The sequence below is a fragment of the Phalacrocorax carbo genome, chromosome 4 (assembly GCF_963921805.1).
Source record: "Phalacrocorax carbo chromosome 4, bPhaCar2.1, whole genome shotgun sequence".
Taxonomy (NCBI): Eukaryota; Metazoa; Chordata; class Aves; order Suliformes; family Phalacrocoracidae; genus Phalacrocorax; species Phalacrocorax carbo.
The window spans coordinates 15,088,788-15,113,623 of NC_087516.1; the positions used below are offsets into that span (position 1 = coordinate 15,088,788).

The 24,836-nt window shown below is 40.2% G+C and overlaps 1 protein-coding gene across 3 annotated transcripts in view; it reads right to left on the reverse strand.

Moving 5' to 3' along the window:
* Positions 1 to 1,819: 1,819 nt before the first annotated feature.
* The window catches only part of SLC2A9 (solute carrier family 2 member 9), a 114,564-nt gene continuing 91,547 nt past the window's right edge, over positions 1,820 to 24,836 (reverse strand). For 2 of the 3 annotated variants that reach the window (XM_064449137.1, XM_064449139.1), the window contains exon 12: positions 1,820 to 5,309. In XM_064449137.1, coding sequence (XP_064305207.1) covers positions 5,052 to 5,309 — 258 coding nt within the window. In that variant the 3' untranslated portion in view covers positions 1,820 to 5,051. Of the gene's footprint in view, positions 5,310 to 10,956; positions 11,049 to 24,836 lie in introns of those variants that run through there. The other variant, XM_064449138.1, reaches the window with a different exon arrangement.

Genomic DNA, 24,836 nt, shown 5'->3' on the forward strand with positions numbered 1-24,836 from the left:
AATGCAAAGATGTGAGCATTGCATTAAGCTTGACTGATTTTTTAACTGAGAGAAACAAGAGAAAATGAAACAAAAATCAACGTCTCTGCATGGCAGCTTACAAAGCAGCAGACAAATTATCTCCTACCCTTACAATATCATGCTCTTATACTCATGTGTTTCAGGGGTCTGACAGAATTATATTTTGCTTTTTACCTTTGGGGAATTATATTAAGACAACCAGCAATGGCAGCAGTCTCATGCTTGGGATTCTTCTTTGGCTTATGAACCAGACTACTAGTGCTCTCACTTAAAAAAACCCAACCAACCACCAACCAACCAATCAACCAACCAACCAGCCAACTCCCCTCCCCCAAATTCAGAAAAGCATTACATCAGTGCTTTTGCAGCATCTGAATGATTATATTGTTTTCCCACATTGAGAAAGCACGCCATCGGTTTACTATCTAAAGAAGATAAAAATGTGCAGGGTTTCCTAAGCTTAGAACTCCTTTATGTATACCTTGCCTTTCTTGAGTACATTTGTAAGCTTGAAGACACTGGAGGAGACTTCTGTTGACTTCACTAATCACTGGATGAAAGTCTCCTGAAAGCTTTTCTTCTATGCTTTTTACAGTTTGAAACCCGAGGTTTAAAAGAATTTGACTGGAGCACAGCCTTAGCAGGAATGTCTCAAGAAGCAGCTTGACCATCCACTGCCTGTGTTTCTCTTAGGTCATGGCAAAAGCAAGGTTAATGCAGCTTAGCTTGCAAGGAAGAGGGTTGTAGTGACTCAGGTTATGCAAGATTGCTTATTGAGCTGTGATAACTCGATTAGGAGTCCAAGTACCAGGTTTTTGCTATGAAATTCACCTTTTCACAGGGCTCATGCCCAAATAAGATCACTTGCAGAGAGAATTAAGTATGGACCCAAACCTGAATTTTTTAACAGCTTGAATATTTGCATTAACAAACCTGCCTTATAGCTTAGGTCCATATAGTTCAGGTTTTTAGATTGTATCCGAACTTTATATTCTGGAGTCAGACTGAAAAAAAAAAAGGCTGCAGGCATCTCCTAAGAAAGCTTTACTCAGATTTGTTCTTCCTGCTGTGTGAGGTGATGGGAGCTCTGATAGTTTATATGGTAACTTCAGTACGAAAAAAAGCACATAAAAACAAAGGGAAGAAAGCAAATTTCAGAGAGTTGTTTCTGGTTTTTCTTTTTTCACTTTACTCTGAAGATGAAAATTGCCCCATATGGCTGAACTACTCACATCTTCCCCCACTAGAAACCAGATCCTTGTGGAGTGAAAATTGGCTTCAGAAACTTAAGTATGAAATTCAATTTTTTATACATGTTTCAGATCTCAGGTTTTGCATATCTTTGTAGCAAAAATAGTCATCTGACTGAACTTCCCATCAGAAAGTAGAGCTTTAGCAACTCAAAGTCATTCATTGCAAATGCCAACTTTCTGCAAAAAAGCCTCACCAGATTCAGCTATTTTTATAGGCAGTTATTACTACTACCAGCCGGTTTTAATAATTTACCTCTCACTGATATCTGCACTTTTATTTCTAAAGCCCAATAAAATATAAGAGAGAATGAAGTGTGGAGTCTGATTTGAGAAGCAAAATGTAAATAATGTTTTAAAAAATATACAGTTTCAGCGATTATCTTCTTCCCCATAACTCCTAACCACCCAACCGTGAAGTCCAGAATTACTCGGGTCATCCAGACGTAGGACTGTACAGTCTTGTGTTGGGACACACAAAACACCAAATACAATGAAACTTGTACAGCTGTAGATATCCAGATTTACCCAGAACAAAACCTACATCATTTTAGTTTAATTCCAAAGGTTTATTTTGCAGTCATTGCGCGTGGACATAGTTGATTACACACACGTAACCCACCTGCGGTACTCGTACAAACACCATCTCGCAGTACCTCATCCCAACGGTACAGACAGGAAAAGAGAACGTGGCACCGCACAACACTCACTGACAAACACATGTGCTGTAGACAATTTGATACATTCGACAAGAAAACCAAATGATAAATTGCTGATATTTTCCACTTTGTCCTCTCATTGCTGGAGAAGCTATAGCAGCATAACAACAGGAAAAACCATTACGGAACAACTTGAAGATCAAAACAAAACTCTCATTAGGGTCAGAGATGAGAAAGTTAATGCAGTACCAGCACATCTGAAGTTTCTTCAGAAACTTCCACAACCCAAGGCAGAGGAGACTGCAGCCACCTTCCCCTGCCAGTGAGCAAAGCACCTGCACACATACACGTCTGGAGACTGGAATTGCTTTTAACCCATACCATGGGCTGGAGCAAACCGCTGGTGAGACATGCTACCACTGTCCCATGGCATATTCAGCATGTAGCAGCTCTCTTTGCAGTTGCACCGAAAGTGTGTATCTGGAGTGTCCCTATCTCAGGTAGGGCAAGAGATGGGCAAACGGGGTTGCAGAAGAGGAAAACACAACCCCCTGATGTTAAATCTGTACAAGCTCCTGAGCTGTGATAGGAAATTCTATCAAACCATCTCTTTACCAACACGTTCAGAGCCGGGCTCCAAATGAAACTGTAAGCAACTGTAAGACGATTTTATTGTGTTGCAGAAGTCCAATATAACTGCTTACGTGGCCAAGAGGATATTTTACTGAAGCTATCCAACGGCAACATTACCAACATATAGTGCTTCTAATGTACATTCATGAAAGCACTTAAGTGCTAAATCCTCCTAATTCTGATAATAGTGGTTTCCAATCCTGCTACCTTGATTCAAATCAGATCATACCGTACCATGTTAGTGGCCCTACCTGCAATTTAAGGTAATTCTCAATCTAAATGAGAGGGTCTGAACTTGCCAGTCTTGCCCTGCAGGCAGAAGAGGAAGAATTTCTTCCTGAAATTGTCTGGAGGGATGGCATTCAAGCTTGATTTTTACATAGCCATTCACTTAGCAAGCCTCATGTAACACATGGAATAGGCAACTAAAGGCACTGAAAGATGACACATTCATTTGCCATATATATAATTTTACAAGCGGTTATTAGAAGATATCTATCTTCAGTTTTTTCCACAGTATTTGATTAGCTTCTGTATATGGTTATGAGTTGGTACAATCCTGATTCATTCTGTTTCTTAACAGTAGCACCAATACAATAAATCTGATTTTTCATTCTTAATTCTCTTGCTCACATATATTTTTATTTTCTCACTGCTGCTGTAACTCTATCCCAGTAAAATAGCATAAATCCTGGGATAAAGGTTTGTAACAATTTTTCTTCTATTACCCCGTAGTGAAATCGCCCTATTAGGTCAGCTCTCAGTGTGTGCAGTAAATATGTTACATATAAATAAATCACAGTATAAAACCATATACATAATTTAGTAGTAACAGCTGAACATTAGGATCTCTGATTTTGATTTATGGTATAATTTACAGTGTAAAACAAAACCATAAACAGCTTATTATTTGGGGAAATCTGAAAAAAACAAGTATTGGAAAGCAATTCTCCATTGTGTGTATATATATGAATATAAATATTCATATATTTCTGTATGTAAAATATACAAATATATATGAAGATATACATGATTTTTTTTCCAACACACATCCAAATCTATGAACTTCTGGATTAGTAAATATAACTTGTGGAAGCAGCTGGCTCTACCTAGATGCTTCACTTGCTTCTTGTGCCTTACTCCTAATGGAGAGCAGCCCTAAGACTTACTGACTTTCCATATAAAACAGCTAACTACTTGATTTAAAAGTGCTTATTACCCCCTCAGCATCCAGGTACCTAGAAGGGTCAAGAAAACTATTATTAAATTACAAACTGGAAAGATGACATTCATAAAAAAAAAATCCCACGTGGAAGGGAATGGATCACCTAACCCCCAACAGCCTGCTGAGTCTTTCTATCACAAATTTAAGGAGAGGACAGTTTTATAAAGCATTAAATAGCCTAGGAACTTATTAATGTGAACTAGGTCTGGAGCTTCAGGATCTAATGCCCAAATGAAAATTAGTGTTTAAATAAGAAATAGGCACCCAAATTCCTTTGGAGATCTGAGTGTTAAGAAATGACATCTATTGGGTCTCAAGGAAATTTTGGCTCCTAACACTTGTTTTAAAAGGAACTTGAAAAGAAAAGCAAAAAAACTATCAAAATACCCAACCCATGGAAAACCCAGTGTTTGAGTTTTTTTTTTTGGCTACACTCTACATGTACCATCAGAGCTCTCTCACTTCATCATGAGGTTTAGTTTTCTTTTCATATTAAAGCTTGTATAGGTATTCTTAAAAAATAAAATTAAAAAAAATATATATATCCACAGAAAGGCAGTGCCAGCAGACCCAGAAACTAGAGGCAGCTCTATTATTAGTCAATCAGGATTTACAAGAGAGACAAGGAAGCCTATCAGGACCCCGAACTCCCCATTTATGAGAGGCTGGGAGATGTTGAGACGAAGCAACTGAAAGTCAAAAGAGCTGGAAAAGGAACGGGAGGTTGGGGGAGTGTCATGAGTCTTCTTTCAAGCCCTCAATTCTCATCTGCAACTTTATGACATATTGGGAAATGTGGAGAAATGCGAGCCAGTACCATTTCAGGTTTGCTTGCATCGATTCTTAGCAGACCCCTGCTGGGATCTCTTCCCCTTCCCCTGCCTCCTCCTCTTCATCCTCCCTGCTGGTGACTGCACACATACCTCCCCGTGAGCACACAGGGGTGCTCACAACCCCTGCTCCCCACCGCCACTTTGCTTCCCCGAGCCTATATTCCCCACCCCACTCACCACAGCACCTATTTCAGAGGTGCCCAATAAAACTCTGGCTCTTATTTATTTAATCAGCTGCCACTGCTCCCACCTCTCATTTCCCCAACCATGACCCTAGCTGCTAACGAATTCACCCATACTCACTTAAAACATATTCAAGGGGGAAGCAGTTCATGCTGGCACATAAAAAAATACAAGTTGTGCATTGCTATAAATGTACTGAATGAAGAGAGCATGTTTTCCCCTGTCCCCCGAAAGAGCATCCTGGGATTTACACAATCCCTTTTTTGGTTTCCCCGTTGTCCACCGAAGACGTGAAGTTTGATTCTTGTTCTGCACTCGATTTCCTCTCCCCCGCGTAGTGGTTCATTTCTTGCATTTCTAAAGATACTTTATTCCTTTTGGCAAATGCCTGGCTGATTTCATTAAATGTCTTATTTTTTGTTTCAGGCAGGACAAAAAACAGGTAAGTAGCTCCTGCAAAGCAGATGGCAGCGAACACTAGGAAGCAGTAGGTCTGTAAACCACCCTGCAAATAGAAAACAAAGGAGGACATTATAAAAGGGACAATAGTCAGAAGAGAAGCAACATCAGGAATAGTTTGAAAGAAAAAACGTGTGGTACGGAGCAATTTTTAACCAAGTACAGTAAGTCCTGGCTTTCATTGCAAGTCAGAGTGCTTAGAAGTTCATAAAAATGCATGAATCTTCAGTTCTTCCAACACTGCCTGCAGCCCATCGATGGGAAAGCAGGTTCCTGGCAGAAGCGCGCAGATCTGCAATCTGGGCGATGCTGGGAGACACCAGACTGAGTTCAGGCACCGCGGGTGTGAGGAGAACAGGTGGCAGCGGGGCTTCTGCTACATGCACGGCTTAACTGAGCCTTGCGCTGCCACGGTATTTCTGGAAATGAGGCAGATGTTTCTCCGGGTTGCTCTGCATAGTGCCTCACAACTTCTAGGTACAAAAAATGAGGCATGCTTTTGTGATGCTCTGCACCTGTACACAACACATGGGAAACCTGCCACAGGCGGCAGCATCTGCATCACAGCAGCTACAGACTTTGAGATTTGCAAAATAAACACGGAAAATAACCCAAATCATAGAATCATAGAATGTCCTGAGTTGGAAGGGACCCACAAGGATCATCGAGTCCTACTCCTGGACAAATGACAGGCATTTGTATTATTGCTAAGGTAATGGGACCTTACAACAGGAAAAAAAATCCATAAAATGCACGTCTTTCATGCTGGAGACTAGTGTAAGAATTAACTGAAAATGAAGTACAGGCCATATTTGAATGTTTTGGATTTTACTTCACTGCAAAAAAAGTAAACAGCATAGACAGAAAGAAGTTAATTTGTAAGCTGATTATAAATGTGCATACCAACTAGTAGGATCTGCACTTCACTGAAATGTAAGTATTTCTTGCCCGGTGATTATTAGATCATTTAGTAGCTTTCAGTTACATTTCAATAGTACAGTTTTGAAAAATATTTGATAATTACAATATTGCCAGCTGTGCTTTGTTGAACTAGGAAGAGGTTTGGTATTGTGGCTCCAGTGAAACCTGCCAGACTGTGAGGAAACCTCCCTTCCTCCTCTACTGATTTACCTCACTCTGTGTCCCGGAAACAAATGTCCAATGAACACATATTTTTGACCTGTTTTTATTAACAAGGCTGAATTAAACCAAAACGGGTATCTCTGGCTCCAAAAGTAAGGTGACCTTTCTGTGGTGCCTTGTGTGAGGTCATGAACAGTGAATCCAAGGAGGGCTGTACCCCTGACACCCCCCCAGGTGTTGCAAGGTGGAGATTACCCCAGGGAAAATCACTCAGGATGGAGGAAGCAGAGGTGGCTTCCTATATATACATATTTACAATTGCCATTAAAGGTATGTATCTGAAACAGTTAAGACAGAGCTAGATAATGGCTTAACCCTGAGTTTTCACATTTTTCTAATACGCTCCCACCATCATTAGTTATACCGGTCCTACACTGCAGGCTGGTTAACCTCCCTGTTTTGGGGCTCAGGGTGTATGCAATTCCTAGGACTACTTCTATGTTTCACCTGCTCAGTATACATCACATATGGCATGGAAGAAGAACGTGAATTTGTGTGTGGAACCAGAAAGAAAAAAAGGAAAAACCCAGCTGCTTTCTCATACCGTGGCTGATTGCCAGCCTGCCTAGTCACAATGTTTGCCATGGGTAATTTATTACCTAATCCAGCCCTTCAAATCCTGTCTGTAATAGGAAAAGCTGGAAAGTGCATTCTCTGATATTGACTATGGGCCCTTGAGATCATCAAGTGCTTTTTTTGTTAACTTCTAGAAGCATGAACTCCTGAGCAACCTGACAATCACAAGCCAAAGAGCATGGGTGATGAGTGGGAAAATATCCCGGCATGGGAACAGACATGACTTTCAAGCTTATACAGAGGCAGAAGCAAATGGATTTAGTAGACAGGAAAAAATAAATTCACAGTGCCTCATAAATCATCCTGTCATGTTAAGAATTCAAATTTTGCATCTGTATCTTCTGCATTTGAAATTGTTGTTCAGCCGAGTGGCAGAGCTCCAATCCAGGATCATGTTTTTCCCTTTTTAAAATCTTCATTGAGCTAAATATTGTCTGTGATGAAAACGAACCATTAATGCCTGGTATGAATAAGACTGGCAATCAGATGCCACAAGTTACATGTGTCTCTTGGTGGTGCAGCCACAACTTTGTCCCACCTTTCTTATTCCTCTTTATTTCTTTGCTGTCCATGATTTATTATCTTCTTTGATTCATGTCTCCTTGAACCTTTTCTAATGGAACTAAACACTCTCATGAGCGCACATTTTATTTGCAATTGTTTTACATAATGTATTTACATTTATTGGTAATAAACTTGCTCTCCTTAGTTTCTGCAGTCCCCTTCAGAAGCAGCCCCCAAGGGCCTCTAACTGAAGTTCCACAGAGAATAAGCTAAAAATTAAACTTTGTTATAAATCCTACAAATGGGATTCTGGGAAGAGACCAAGACTTCACACTCCTTGTGTTCAGCAGTATTAGCACAACGAAGGCCTAATTCCTGGACAGGAACACTGCAGGGCGATCACAAAATGCCCTTTTCCCACCAGCTAGTCTTCAGTCAAAATATTACCTTAAAGCTGGGTATTATTTTGAACACAGAGGAAAGACAAACACTCATTTTCATAAGCCTTTCGTATCTCACTCAGAGTTCAACTCATACCACCTCATATCTATGCATTTGGCATAGAATAACATCATGTGTGAATTAAATTACTCGTTATAAGCACAAAACCTTCTACCTGCTCCACACAGGTGTAGGACAGAAGTACAGGATAAAGCAGAAGGAAAATGTTAAATCTCAAATCCTGACTCAACAGAAAACCTTAGTAGGACACAGGTGGGATACAGCACAGCCTAGATGTTTAATCCATTTTTATCTGTTTATGATGTATTCTGAATTGCTTGGTACCGGAGGAAAGATCTGAGGGGCGGAACAATTAATAGACTGACCACAGCATATCTGATGTGCCCATCAAGGGATGCAGAAAGTAGGGATAGTGTGCTGGGAAAAGGGTAAATGCCGAGTTATTGAATGATGACTACTACTGGCAAAAAATAAAAGCTACTGATAGATCTGACAGGAAAATGGATCTGTCTTTGTTCCATCAAATTATTATATGTTCTCTTATTTATATTTATTATATATTATGCCCATGAAGCCTGTATCTCTCATTTACTCTGACATCTGTAATCTCCAAATCCATAGTGTCTCTTTGTTGTTTTACTCCTTCCAACTTGCTAGAGACAAGATGTCTATGGAGACTGTGCAGCTGCCACTCTAGAACTAAGACCCCAGAGTTTTGCTTATCTTGGGCTGGGGTGGGAGTAAAACACTGAGGAAGAGCTTCAGTTAAAGTCTTTAGTAGCAAAGCACAGATACTCTGTGTATTTGGCCCAATGGACATGGTCTCAAGATCCTTTACTGACATGTGCATTCTCAACGATACAAGAATAATGACAACATATATAATGAAATTTGAAAAGGTAAATATTTTTCTACACTTTGTGACATTATTTCACTAACTAGGTTGGACAGATGCCTCAGTGTTCAAAAATTGAATACTTTTATCCACCTGAAGAGTAATTTGACTCTTAATTAAAAATACCATATCCAAACAGCTGGAAGGGGAGGGTTAAAAGAAGAAGGGAAGGCGGGGAAGAAGCAAAAGCAAGCCAACTCTAACTAAATACAGAATAAATTCAAGGAAAGTATGCGATTTCTGTTACTTTTCATCTTTCCCGTGTAAGGACACGTTACTTCCTTATAGCCAGCTCTTAGTGCCAGGAACATCAACTCTGGCCACACAGGAGGCACTGAGCCAGTCCCATCCAGACCCCCCTGCCACATCCACTCAGGCACGTCTCTTCAGACTGCTCAGATTGAGAACAAACTGCCACTGTCACCAAGGTTGTTCTCCTCCTCCGACACCAGGCAGGCTTGCCAGAGCTAGGAACACATTTCTTTAGCAATACTGGAAGCCAGGCTTTTACATACAAGGTCAGAAACCAAAAGGTTTCTACAATAGTCTGTGCTTTGTAGCTGTTTTCCCCAAACACTTCTTTAGCACACCATCCTGCATGACCATCCAAGGTTCAAAGTTCCCCAGACTTTCAGGTGGTTTCCTAAATAACAACGGTTCTATCTCTTGATAGGCTCACAGGTATTTATTCAGAGTCAAGGTCAGATACACAGGTGAAGGTCCTTGAAAGGCCAGGCTTTCCGTGGGTTACTGATGGTCACCTGCCCTCCCAGGTGCACAGGGGAGAGCAAGAGAACAGCAGACACACTTACTGATGCAATCTCCTAAGGAAAGAGCCTTGAATACCTACAGCCTGTTCCTAGTTAGTCAGCAGGCTAATAAAACCTCTCCAAAGCAAGATTTACATTGGATTTCTCAAGACTGGCGAGGGTTACTGCTATATGGGATTTTAAACTCATCACCTTCTATTTTCATAGCAACTTTTTAAGGAGGCTATTTAAAACACAGCATTTCTGAAAACGTCCTGCCAGCTGAATCCTGAATTACTCATTTTTATCTTCTCTTTTCTGCAGCCGATCAGGGCTCTGCGGTTGTCAAAAAAAGGAAAACCAGGAAACGCTTCACCTAAGACATGCATGCAATTACCACAAAAAGAACTGAAGTTGAAGGACTTGGGCAATTCCCCCAAATCTGATCCCAGGTGTGGCAAGCAATCAAACCTGACTTTGAGGATGAGATATAGCTGCGTAAGTGAGGTGTATCAATAAGTAGGTGCAGCCGAGCCACATTTTCTTAGGCAAAGAGGTTAAGAAACACATATACACATTAGGCAGAATCTACAGGCATTTGCTCCACCACTCTTTAAATAAAATGGTAGATAATACTTAATTTTTACCATTATGAACAGACTTAAAGTACCCAGAATGAATGAGCAAAAGAGCTCATTATTTCAAGCTAAAAAGTAAACTGAAACAAATAAAAAACCTGGCATTGAAATGATCAGATTTTTGGTTTTGATTAAAAAAAATTAACAATTTGCCACTTCTGAAGTTGGCTAACTGAGAACAGTCTTCCTGCTAATAGCTTACATGCTGTGAACACTGTAGTCTGGAAAAATACAGAAGTATTTGAGTAGAACATCATTATGTGCTACTTAACGATGGCTGCTTACTGACTTAACTCATTCTGTAGCAAAGGTTAAATTCTAAGCAGGACTGTGATACTGAAAACAGGAAAACAGATATTCTATGGCAGACACAGCAAAATAAATGAGCAAATGAACAAATTCTGAATCAGATTTAGGAAGCTGAACAAATTAATATTTTTAAAACAGAACTGTTGGCTCTTCCCAGCAAATGCCAATATGTGATTCTAAATTCTCATCTTGCAACGTCACAGTGCCTTGTCATCGGCAATGGGTGCTTGCATTTGGAAATTGCCATGAAGATTAGAGTCCTGAGATGGGTGTCAAATGGGATTTTGAAGCGATGAGGTCAAATGATAATGGTTAGATGTCTTACTAAAATGATCAGCAGCAAAACAGTTATTCATGTAGACCTTTGACTTTACTTACTTTCAAATTAATATAACACACCGAAACAAATGGTTGAGAGAGTTTGTGTCCTTTACCCCTTGTCCTTCTTCAGTTTCACACATAATTTAAGGTTCCGCTGAAGGTGCAGGACAATGAAGAAGGACAGAGCACTAAAATATAATGTATGAAACATTTCCTAAGTAAAAAATAGAGACATTTTCAAACATGAACTGCAATTTCAACCTGAACCCTCACATAGTCACTACCTCCTCATAAAGAAGTTAACAGATCCTTGTATTTTATACTTGAAGTGGGTTGCTTCTAATTAAGAGCATTTTTCTCATATCTAATCTTCAAATAGTCTACAATTAACTTCTCATCTTTGAGGGAAACTTCAGCCATTTCCCTTAATACAGGTGCACTGTAGTTGCTTTAAACATCAGATGTATTTGTAAAAGCTTAAAATAGCTTGGCTGAGGGAATCTATGTATAGGCTTCTGTGCACACCTTTGTTACAGAAACTCTTGTACTGCATAATAGAAAAAGTCAAGGTGTATTATTACACAGTAAGGAAGTAATAGGGAAAACCAAAAAGACAATCTTGATGGGTAAATGAACCTTGATGCATGAGAAGGAAAATCTCAAGTGTAAAAATAAGGAAAAAACAGAGCAGAAGTGCAGGAGAGCCTCCAGTAACAAGTACAGTTACTCAGAAGTAATACTTCACAGGCAGAAATACATTCGTTTCTGAAAGGGGGAAACTAGTCAGTAATCTGAACTAAGGCTACAAGCCTTGCTGCACCTGTATCTCATGTGATACTGAGCTCCATCTGGATCAAAATCCAAGCAGGTTATTTTTCAAGACACTTACTAGTCTAAAAATAAAATAAAATCAAAGTTTACTCAATTTCTAGCTCGTGACAATTTGCACTTCACCTCTTTCAGATGCCTTCTACCCTAATGTAAGTAAAAAGCTTTTAAGAAGACACATGAATATTCAGAGTACTGTCTCTGAGCTCCTCACTTGAAAACCCAGCTAGTAAAAGCACTCACTATTTGGGGGACATGATATCCCCCCAGCTATTTGTTTTCCTTTCCTGTCATCTCAGCATCTGTCAGCCAAAGCGCCAGCCCTGACCTCCTGTGCCAGGGCTGTCTACACCAGCTCAGAAACTGGGCACAATCTGACTACGATGGGCTGCGATGAGCTGCACATCTACAGCTACATCCTCATTTTATTGGCCTTATGCAGAAAGATTAGGCAAACATCAGCACTCAATGCCAAGGATTTATTCATTGAAAAGGTGTTTCCCAGCCACAACTACAGAGGATATAGGCAGCTCTTCATACTAAATATTTAAAATTGATCTTTTGTCACACACTATTTACTACAGAATCTCCTTCATATCCTTCTTTGCTCATGCTCTTACACGGCTCATTGTTCTAATTTTCTGAGAACAAAGATATTAGTAGGACTTTTTAGTTATTTTAAAGGTTTTCCTAATGTTTGCTGTGCTCAGAATACGTTATCACCTTGTTGGCTGAACCTTCCTGTGAAAATGCAAACCATTGTGGGAGGCACATTGATGGGGTATGACAGGACAGCCCCAAAACTTTCCATCAATTTCTCAGACATTACTGAACCCTGCACCAGATCTAGTGACTTGTTTGTCCATCATAAAAAGCACATAATTTTCCATTGCAAGTGAACCAGACAAGAACTACAGAGGTAATTTCTGTCAGTTGCTAAGTTCCCCAGCCAGAAGAGCCAGGCACCTATCTATAACTTAGGCTTTTTACACAAGTTTTCACAAAGGTGTGAGCATTCATCTCTGGAACATATAGCACAATAGATATCTCTTTATCAACATGCTCCAGTTTCCAATGACAGGGAAGCAATGCAAAAAAATAGATGAAGGAGGATAGATATAATTATTATGAATTTGTAAAGCCAAGCTGTTTTTTTAAATAACGGGACAAAACATTCAAACTGCACAGTGACATTTATTAGTCCCTGCAAAAATGAGATATTCTGTGCTACTGCTCTGCCAGAGAGCTGCAAAACATCTTGCAGTTTATTAGTATTACTGCTTCAGTCTTGCTGCAAAAATGCTGCAAGAGAATGATGCCTTTGTATCCCAGTTTTGGAATAACATGTTTCTCCCGTGGCAGAAGAGGGGAAAAGTCCCTGCAGTCCTCAGGGACTGTATGTAGGCCTGGCAAGATGAAAAAGAGGGACTCCTGTTTCTAAACGAACCTCATTTAAGTCCTTTCTCCCAGGAAACCATAGCAGCAATTCAGTTGTTTGTCATTTCGATAGGGAGCTACATCATTTTGTGGTACAACCATGTGGAGAGATTTGAAGACCTCCATTGATCACCTCCCCAGCACTTCTAATGATTTCAAAACTCGCTCTTTCCTTGCTGTAGATGTGTAGTCCCCATCCATTACAAAAAAACCAAACAGCACCTTTTTCTAGGTAACACGTAATTTAAGGTCTGCTACACTATCAGATTACGTAAGTCTGTCCCTGCAAACTTACTGTTACTGAAGAGTAACAGCTTAACACATGCCTATTCTATTGCACCAGAGGTTTTCAAGCCTTTTAGATTGTGTTTTTCTGCTGCTGTAAGTTTGTTGTCCCCACTGGCTGCTCCAGCTCATTGCACCTATTTCCACATACACATATACTCTAATTTCTGATTCATGCAGTGTCCCTGTTCTCCACACTCCAGCACCTCCTCAGCATACCAATTTCTACCAGCTACCGCTCACTCTTCAAAATAGATTTTTGAACCACAAGCTCCAGCAAAGTCAGGCAAGGCCTCAGATTTTGTTTCCAGCAACATCAAATGAAACAGAAAATCTAGGGAGGTGATGCCAAGCAATATCCACCCGTAAGAATCTTGAGTCTGGCTAAATTAATGAGGGTGCGCCTCTATCCATTTGTGAACGTACATTTACAAGATTTGGGTTTTGTTCATTTGAGTGCTTTGGAAATAGTTTCTGTTTATACATGTGCCTGTGAGAAAGAGAAAGCAGGAGGCTTATGGACAAGCAAGCATATTTGGTTATTTAGCCATCGTCGTGGTTCAGCCGCTCACTCACTCCCCCCACCCCTGTGGGACGGAGGGGAGAATTGGAAGAGCAAAAGCAAGAAAACCTGTGGGTTGAGATAAGAACAGTTTAATAATTAAAATAAAATAATTATTATAATAATGATGATTATTATAGTAATAACAATAATGATAATATAATAAAAAGGAAAAGGGAAAAAATCAGAAACACAAACGATACAACCGCTCACCACCCGCCGACCAACGCTGCCCCGTCCCCGAGCCATGATTGCTCCCTCCCTCCCCCGGCCAGCCCCTCCCAGTTCACATACTGGCATGACGTTACATGATATGGAATATCCCTTTGGCCAGTTTGAATCCGCTCCCTTGGCTGTGCCCCCTCCCCTCCCGGCTTCTTGTGCACCCGGCAGAGCACGGGAGGCTGGAAAAGCCCTTGACTAGTACAAGCACAACCCAGCAACAACCAAAACATCGGTGTGTTATCAACATTGTTTTCATACTACGTCCAAAGCACAGCACTGTGCCAGCTGCAGTGAAGAAAATTGACTCTATCCCACCTAAAACCATGACAGCCATCCATTATTCTTCTATTTAAGAGATTCTTGATTAAATCAAAAATTGGAATAAATATCCTGTGGGATGATGAACTTATGGTTTGCGAGTGACTTACAGAAACTCCACTGCTTGAAATACATTTACATGAACTCTTCAGCCAGCAGTTAAAAATATATCAAAACCCCTAGTCTGTTCTGTTCAACAGAAGATTAAATAAACAAAAATTTGCAAGAAATAGAGTATCTGATGGCTGAACGGTGAAGTCAGTTAAATTTAAAACAGAAATTGATCCGATTTAGAATTCATCACCGAATACCGTATTGAGAAGTATGAAATCCACTGGAAACCTTCAGTGGTAACTCAGTATTGTACATGTGAGACACATTCTAGTGCAATTAGAAAATACTAATGCAGAAGTGAGTGATATCTGATGCCTTGCACCTTAAACCAGAAAAGAATATATAGGTTCCCCGGTCATATTTTTTTATTTTTAGTCACGACTGCCAAAGGGAAAATGATCTGTTTCCTCTCATTATCCATAAAAGAAAGAATATATGAAATAGTGAAATAGTAATAAACTTATAGAAGGATGACTAATATAACCTTGAAGGCTTTCAGGTTAGAGATTCTTCAGATTTCTGTGGATGCTTGGTTCTTGCCCAAGCAGTTCTGAAAGTCACAAAGTTTTCTCTGATGTGTCAGAGAAGTTTAACATGTTCTGGTCCTTTTGTACTGAAGAAAATAAGTTATCTTTTCTCCCTCCTCAGCTGTTCATGGTTAGCCTTTCCTTTCTCAAATCTTTTCTCCAGACAGAATACTTTCAGGTTTGCTTTCTTTCACTCCAAGTTCCCAAGTTCACTGCAGTTTTTGCCATTTTGCCCTCTTAATAGTTCTGCATTTTTCAAGATTATTTAGCCCAAAGCATTATTACAGCATTCCAACTGTGCCATCACCATTTCCAAGGAAAGGAGTAATTGCAGTTGTCTTCTACTTTTTTTCTGGGATTTGGATTCTCCTGCCACCACAACCTGCAGCAGCCCTTCTTGCAGTGACATGTGATGTACCACGGTAACAAAATAGAACACAACCCACCTTAAAGGAGCCACTTGCTGTGTGTACACTTAATGAGAGACACTTCCTGCTCTGAAGGATTCAAGATGTCAACAAACTCATAGAAAACGAGGAACACAGATGCTGGCCAGTCCATTCCCATTACTAATGCAGCCTCGGTTCTTGACAAATGTCTGTCTGCCTGTCTTTTATAGCTCTCCAGTAATGGACAAGCTACAATTTCTCCACACATCATTACACAGTTACACTATTCTCATGATTAAAAGGTTTCATGATACCCCTCTTGATGTAGTTATCTGAAAATATAACACACATTCTCTCTGCTTCATCACCCTTCTTGCTGGTGAAATCACTGAACAGAACAGGCCTGGACCCAAGATAAACAGAGAATGAGGAAGCAACTGCAAGTGGGTCTGGCAAGCCTGGAAACTTTCTAAACTACGTTGGGTATCAAAGCACCTCCCTGCTAGAGCTGTTAGCTGAACTAACTCCTTTGCGATGCTGAGTTACTGCAGAGGACCTTGTGCTGGACCTCACTAAATGCAAACTTCACATTCACTGTAGCAATCAATAAAAGAATACTACAGTCTCTTAAGTACTTTATTCTTTCTGTATAACCACAACTAAAAGGAGTATCCCACAACCACTGCCGTCACCCGACTTTTTGAATGTGTGGTCTCATCCACCATTGAATATTTTGTCCTTGGTCTTGCAGATTAAGGCATATCACCCTCTGGCAGTTCTGCCCTTGATTATATTAATAAGATTCCTAAGGACACACTACTGGACCAGTAAACACTACTACATGTGACATTGGGTCCAAGTGCCCTGCTGAAAGCAAAACACACTGTTTCCAGATGAGCAGGGATGCAAATTTAAGTTTTTTGCATTTCAAGACCCTCTTCTGAGAATAAGTTCAGGTGCAAATGCAACCACAGTCTTGTTTGGGGTGTGGGTAGGTAGGGAGAGATAAAGCATTGTTGCTGGAGATTGTACAGTGCTAACATAAAAAGGGAACTACAGGCACTAATATTGTTCCAAATGTATCCATATTTAGCAATCAAGAAGCTCTGTGCAGGAAAATAGCTTTGCATTATTTTCCATTATTAACACCCTTCCCCCGGCAGTGCTGAAGATGCTCTTAACTGACTTTGACCTTAAAGAATACTTATTCTCATGTCTACTATACAAACATTCATGTTTTCATAGTGTGGAGTCACTTTCCAGGAAAGAAAGTTAAGATTTGGTATCTGACAGGCTCTACATGTTGGAACTACAGTCAGCAAACTTAAAACACATAATCTATTATCCTGGGAAAAACAGAAGCCACATAACCACTTCTGCAATTAGCCTAATTTTAAAAGGTCTGCAAATACAAGTCTAGATTAAAACCGCACATTGCTAGGAAGAAAGCACACAACACAAAGGAGACCTTCAAAATTCTCCTTTATGCTACCTAGAAATAGGTACACTTTTGCTCCCTGCGTAAAAAGTCCACTTCTTTTTTAAGTCTGTTTCTGAGTTCCAGTCAAAGACTAATTGATGTCATGTTTTAAGCTTCTTAGCAACCTGAAGGGTTTATAGAATACCTACAATGTAATTATTGAAAAGAATGCTTCAGTCTAACCACGCAGATGTCACATATTACACGTTACTCCTATTAAAATACCTGGAATTACTCACTAAAACTCATACTCTTAGCGAATCAACAATAAAAATTTAAAAATATATATGCTCTTCTTCCCCCTAGAAGTTCCATTGGCTAAAATAAATTAGGGAACTAAGAACTAATTATTCTGCCGGTGCTATCCATTCTAGTCAGTGGATTTAACCTGAAAATCTGACATATTCAGGTTTGTTATCCTGAGTTGTGATTTAGTTATATATCACCGTTAATAAGGTTAGAACAGAGACAGAACAGGGCATTTAAAGAGGAAACCCCCAGTGATGAGGAAGATCTCCATGTAAAGTACGTCTTGGTGAAGGTGGGCTTCCTGCTCCCCTAGCTGGGGACAATGCTAGTTTTACTCCCAGCATGAAAAGATCATTATAATGACTTACTCCTACAGGAAATAACAATCGCATCATCAACACTTGTGCTCTCACCAAAATGGTGTTAGTATTTTTCTCAAGAAGAAACTACAGAAACTGGTTGCCTGGCATTGATTTCTGCAGACCACTAACATCACTGATCCATAAAGAGTAAGGTGAGAAACATCCCACATACACCTGCAGATCTGTGTATCAGGAAGAACCCCTGGAGTCCCTTCCAGCTGGAACAATTATGTAATTATATCCACAATTGCCCAACGCTTTCACTGCAAAAATTTGTTGGTTTATGTCTGCTCATTTGAGACATAAAATACTATCCCCATTCCCAAGGGATGATATGAATAAATGATGGAATTATTTTTTGTGGATGACTACAGAAGCTCATTCTCAATGCACTTTCTGCACACACGCAAAAAAAAAAAAAAGGTAAGTACTCACAGGCTTGCATTCTGAGCATAACCTCTTTTAAGTACAAGCAAATACTTGGAGTCTGGTTTATGACAATCAGTTTGCTCCAGGTGTTACAGCTAGCTTGGAATTTACTCAGAAAAAAGCCATAAAGAGAATCTGTGTCTTATACTCCCAGAAGCTAAACTATTAGGAAACAGAAGTTACACTAGGAACATGCAGAGATGATGATTAATCCTGAGCTTGCCATGCCACAGTCATACACTGAGATAGCTGTTGAGATCATAAAGCAACCAGAAGTCCATTTCCATCAATGCATACTATTTTAAAATGAGTAAGTGAATTTTCTCAGTAGGGACAACACCTTAGCACTTTTTCTCAAGAAGAAAGACAACAAACTGCCTACGAGGTAATTTCAAACCATATTCATGCTCCCACTGCCAGCTCAGCCGTGATGAGCTGTATGCAAGATGTCCAAGATGGAAATGCTTATTTTAGACCTCAAGAAACTATATTATTTGGAGGTCTCAGGAGAATTGCTAGCCTTTGGAAGACTTGGTTTCATCTCCTTTTCATTCTCTAAAATAATTTAATATGTTAAAGTGTCACATTTTCAAAGACTGATTTGTTATCAACACATCAAAAAAACCAGTTGTGCTTTCATATGCCTTCTGAGAGAGAAAGTGCTTTAAAACATTTTTCAGAGGATATTAGTCACAAAAGGAATAATGGATTATTTCTAACACTGCGCATCAAAACTGCAACACAGGGCTTAAGTAAGGATCAACATTATTTATCTTGATTGTGAGACAAACCCTGATGCTGCCCTGAATTACCTACAGCAACTCAGTCATCACTAAGAGCAAACAAGGGAGCAAGATTTGGTGTTTGAGGGAGTTTAGCTGAGCTGGGTCTTCACCCAACCAGCTAGTAAATGCTTTCTGTGAGATGCTGACTCCAAAGCATTTCCGCTGAAATTTCAGCAACACAGCTGAAAATCAGATAAATTGTGTAATTTAGTTTAGAAAATTACAGGAATCTCTCTTTGAAAATTTTGACCAGATAGTGTGGTATCTAGTGCAGCAATTTAATTTATGTGGAAGAACACACTGCACATATTTTTTTTTTAAATTTGAATCATTTATGTAAACTTTTTTGTAAAAAAAGGTTTCTAAATCTTTTAAGAAAGTGAAAAAATTAGACAAGTGCAAGGAAAAACACTATTATTTTCATGTGTACCTACTGAAACAATGAAAAATATAACAAAACCAGAAAACAGACATGAACTGAACAACCAATACTGCATATTTTAGTTTCAGATCTTTCAAACGCGTATGAACGCACATTGATAGCTTTATGATTGCAAGCCACCTTTAAATCAAATGCTGGAATTAAGCGTTTGCATAAGTCTCCAAGAACAAGGACACACCATACCTATTTAGATATGACAATATATTCAGTAAGCTTTTCGTCAGCTCACAAAAATTTTGAACCTTTCTAAATAGCTATTTTAGTTAGCTCACAGAAATTTGAGATTCAAATCCAATTACAATGCATTAAAAGTATAAAGTATAGTATATAATGTAGGGGCAAAATGAAAAGTGTTAAAGTTGCAATTATTTCAGATAAAGCATTTTAGTTCCTTCAGGCTTACACAAGCATTATCATGACTTCAAACATTCTTTCCCAAGTGGCCAAATTACTTTTTTACTATTACATGGTTGACTCAATCAACGTTGTCACATCCTGTAGCTCCATTCTGCAGAGAAGCTCCCTACGCCACTGCTCACGTGTGAAGCAGGGGGTTGTTTATGGATGGCTATGATCTCCTGATACGCAAGTGCTATGCATAAACGTGAGATATGCAAGTCAGAGGAGAGGGCAAAGGGCTGAAGTGCTTTCTTACTCCAAATATTCCCTGATGGATGTTCTGCGGGAATGTAAATTTGGAGATTTGGCATCCAAATAACAGAGCATTATGGCCCAGTCCTAGCACCTGCAGGAGCACTGAAATGCTTTGAAGGGAGAGGTCACCATGTCTTTATGAACTGTTTCAGGCACCTCTGGGCTACTGGCTTAATCAAAGCTGTCCTTGTCCCTTCACAGCTTGTTGTTCAGAAAAGCCTCATGCCTTCATTCTCAAGTGATGGCAATGGGAAAGAGATATTGTTGAGCATCACTCAAGATGACATGTTTGACATTTCACAAGGTCAAGCTCTGTGTTAAATACAAGTCTGAAATGCCTTCAGACCTAAAACCAGATCTTCTATAATTCCTTTGTATGTTCTAAGATCCCATGCAATAAGGCTTCTGCAATTACTGTATTTTGCACTAAAAATAGATTTTTAAAAAGGCACATTTTTGACACCTACTATCAGATACCTCCTAGTAATCACATAATATCAAATGTACTTGTGAATTCAATGTAGTATCGGTTGCCATTTTAACCTCAGTTCTAATCCTTCACACAAACAAATTTCTCAATAGCCAGTGATGAGGGCTGGAGCAGTAGCCACATCTTAACTTGTTTTGTGATTTGTCAAAAACTGGTTTGTATACTAGCCTTTCCATCTCATACATATATTTTAATGTATGACTCAAGACAATGTTTTCTTCTATTACATGTATCTACAGATGGTTGAGGGAAGAAAATCTAGGCATTCAAACTAGTTAATTGGTGACATTTGGAGAACTAACTACTGGTTGATTTTTTTAATAACTCTAAAGTTAGCATATTTGTTTCCCAAAAGTTTGGGATAATTTTGTGGAAGCACACCAATGATCAAAAAAGTGTCAATTCTCTCTCAAGCAATCAGATTAGTATTTAAATACACAGAAGGGATTATGCATTCGTTCTGTGAAGGCAGTTTAAAGATTTTTTTTCTGTTTTAGAATTACAAAAATGAGCTAAGGAGAAGCTACTGCCTTTCTGTAAAGAAACAGGTGACTCACAAGCTGAATTTTGAGAATAAGGTTGACTGAAATAGGAAAAAAGTGAAAGGGAGTGAGGAGACATCATAGTTCGATCTTGTGAAAGCACTTTAAAAATCAAAGTCTGAGTAACATTGCTTTTATCTTTAGGTGCAAACTCCAAGCTCTTTCTCTTTATTACTTCTTAAAGGAGAGAAAACCAAAAACCCTGCAAGGTGGAAATATAATTTACCTTCACTAAAACTAAACTGGGAATTTTTTAATCACACAACGGGAAATTTTTACGACACAAAGTGATAAATTCCCTAGGGCTACAGCAAGCTTCATATGGACACACACTAAATCACTCAAAAACCTTTAATATGCATATGAAAAGTCAGAGAAAGTAGTTTGTGTTTTTATTTGAACTTACTGAGTACCTTTTCAAACAGTTCCCACCAGGTGATCTGTCAGGTGGGATTAGCAGGACAAGAAGAGAGAGCCCTGAGTTGCATGAATTTGGATCTGACTGACAGCCAGAGCTCAAGTAACTCCTTGGTTTTGTGCAGGAGGAAGAAACCACAACTTTGGAGAAATGTGATTATTCCTTAAATGTCTCTGGATAATTTAAAAACTAACAAATAAAAGTATTCTGATTATACACCCCTAGATTTGAGACCTCATTCCTTGCCACCTGCCTGGCCACCACAGAGGCAGGCAGTGGGACTGCTAGTGCCTGGCCAGACAGGGTAGAAGGCAATCCCCAATGCTGCTTAAATAGTCAGTCTCCATCTTCTTGGAGAAACAGCTATTAATCCACACAGAAGCATCCACTTGCTGGATGAGGTTGTGGCTGCCTCCTGGACCATACTGAGGCTGATGACTAAGGCTGGGTTTTTAAAAACACAAGGAATTGTGTTCCTTGTGGGCCCCAGGCTTTGGGAACCAAATTCCTAGCTGATCCAAACATAGACCCACCATCAGTGAAGGAAGAGTTAGTACATGGATTATTACAGGAGCTTGACCCCCACAAATCAATGGGCCCTGACGACATCCACCCAAGGGCGTTGAGAGAGCTGGCTGACGTCATTGCAAGGCCACTCTCCATAATCTTTGAGAAGTCATGGAGAACAGGGGATGTCCCAGAGCACTGGAGGAAGGCAAGTGTTACCCTATCTACAGAAGGGCTCGAGGGAGGATCCGGGGGCCATCACAAGTCAAATGAAGCATGTGATTGGGAAAAGCCAACGTGGCTTCACTAAGGGCAGATCGTGCTTGACAAACCTGGTGGCCTTCTATGACAAAGTGACTTGCCTGGTTGACATGGGGCGGGTGGTGGACATCATTGTCTACCTGGACTTCTCCAAGGCCTTTGATACAGTCCCCAACAGTCTCCTCCTGGAGAAATTAATGCGTTATGGCCTAGACAAGAGGTCTGTGCAGTGGGTGGGGAACTGGCTGGCAGGCCGCACCCAAAGGGTGGTGGTAAATAGCTCTTTGTCAAACTGGCAACCTGTCACTAGTGGAGTCCCCCAGGGATCGATATTGGGCCCAATGTTATTCAACATCTTTATAAGTGATCTGGATAACGGCACCAGTTGTAGCCTGATGAAGTTTGCTGATGACACCAAGTTGAGTGGGGAAGTAGACACTCCAGAAGGGAGAGCTGCTCTGCAGGGAGATCTGGATAGGCTGGAAGAGTGGGCCAGCAAGGACAAGTGTAAGGTCTTGCACCTGGGAAAACATAATCCGGGAGTGCAGCACAGACTGGGATCCACCTGGCTGGAGAGCAGCTCTGTGGAAAGGGACCTGGGGGTCCTGGTGGACAGAAAGCTCAACAAGAGCGAACAGTGGCTGCTGCGGCCAAGATGGCCAACAGGGTGCTGGGTTGCATCAAATAGGGCATCGCCAGCAGAGACAAAGAAGTCATCATCCCGCTCTACTCAGCGCTTGTCAGGCCACACCTGGAGTACTGTGTACAGTTCTGGTCCCATCTATACAAAAAGGCTGTGGACAGGCTGGAAGGGGTCCAGCGAAGGGCCACCAAGATGATCAAAGGACCGGGAAGCTGCCATATGAGGATAGGCTGGGAGAGCTGGGTTTGTTCAGCCTTGAGAAAAGGAGGCTCAGAGAGGATCTCATCACCACATACCAGTACTTAAGGGGTAGCTACAAAGAAGATGGAGCCTCCCTTTTTACATGGAGTCCCATGGAGAGGACAAGGGGGAATGGACACAAGTTGCTCTTGGGGAGATTCCGATTGGACACGAGAGGGAAATTTTTCACCGTGAGGACAGTCAACCGTTGGAATGATCTCCCCAGGGAAGTGGTTAACTCAGCCATGTTGGACACCTTCAAGAGTTGTCTGGACAGGGTGCTGGGCCATCTTCTCTAGACTGTGCTCTTCCTAGAAAGGTTGGACTAGATGATCCCTGAGGTCCCTTCCAACCTGTGATTCTGTGATTCTGATTCTGTGAAGGAATTGTCTAATTCTCCACTGCATTGGGTAGATGTTCTAACAACCTCAGTGGGAAAAGAATTATGTCTGTATTTTCTTTTGAAAATCTCACCTTAAATGTCTAAGCTGGCAAGTCCTTACTCTGTGCAGTAAGACTGGTGAAAACTACTCACTGATTTCAGCAATCATGAAAAGAAACTTAAGTCTCTGAGCAGTCTAACTGAAGTTAATGTAAGCAGCAGCACAGACTTTGGAAGGATGACAGCCTTTATACTCCTGTTGACTTTTGAAGGTGATCCAAGTAATCAAAATGAGTAGAGACTTTTTCCTTTTACAAGAAATTTTAAATTAAGTGTCAAACTTAGATCAAGGGTCAGACTTTGTAAAACTTTCAAGTTCTCCCATAAACTATCTCATACAGATAATTTTTAACAGTACTACTTAATAAAAGCAGTTTTACTTGTCAAATGAAAATGAATATATAGTCTTACAATATAATTTTACAGTATCTGCAAATAATGTTATACAGTATTGCATATGATAAAGTATCATATAATTTTTAGCTGTAAGAAGGCACAAACAGCATTAACACCTCCTTGCCTGATTTAAATAACAGAGATTTAAATCTCCTACTCAGAGATGATTTGTAGGGTAATCCAAAATGTCTCTCCTGGTTGTGAGGAGCTGCGAGTTGCGTGGAGGGCTTGCCTCCCTCTGTGCCCTTTCCCTGCACCTAGTATTTTCCTCTGTGCATTAAAAAAAAAACCACAATTAAGACTTCTTTATTTTATGCTATAGCTATAAGCTTCACTCTTAAACTGTTATCAGTGGAGCTGGATGGCTCTTTAAAGAGTTTAGACATGGTTGGTCAGGGGACTGATCAGCTGTCCTTCAGCTCCTGAGATAAAGAACCAGTTCCTGTGTGAGCTCCAGAGACTGCGGACGGTCCTTGGCAGAGGTTCATGGTCAGGAAAAGGACCTCAGTGTGTGTTTGAATGAGAAGCTGCTTGAAGCTTCCTTTGTCAGACAACAACACATCAACAATGAGGAAGTGTTCTTAGGAACAGAAGGGGAAAAAGCTATTCTATGTTGAACTCTAAATTTTATTCTTTTTTAAATTTTAAATATTTTTTTTAGAAAATAAACTTTTCCTGTTAGAATAAAAACATCATTTGTCAGGCAGCTCTTGATGAAACTGGCCTCAGTCCTCCATGAGCCTAGTTCAGCCAAGGAAATAAAGCAACCCACTAAAAGCAAAGCTTATGGGAGCCTGAGGAAGCTGGGACAGGAATGAATTCATCCATGCATCAACTAGGCTGGAGCAGGAAGGAACAAGCTAATGAGAATAAAAGACAGAAGAGATTGAAAAAAAGAGAGCCATGAAGCCAAGCTTAGGCGGAGGAGGACAGGAGAGGACCTATTCCCCA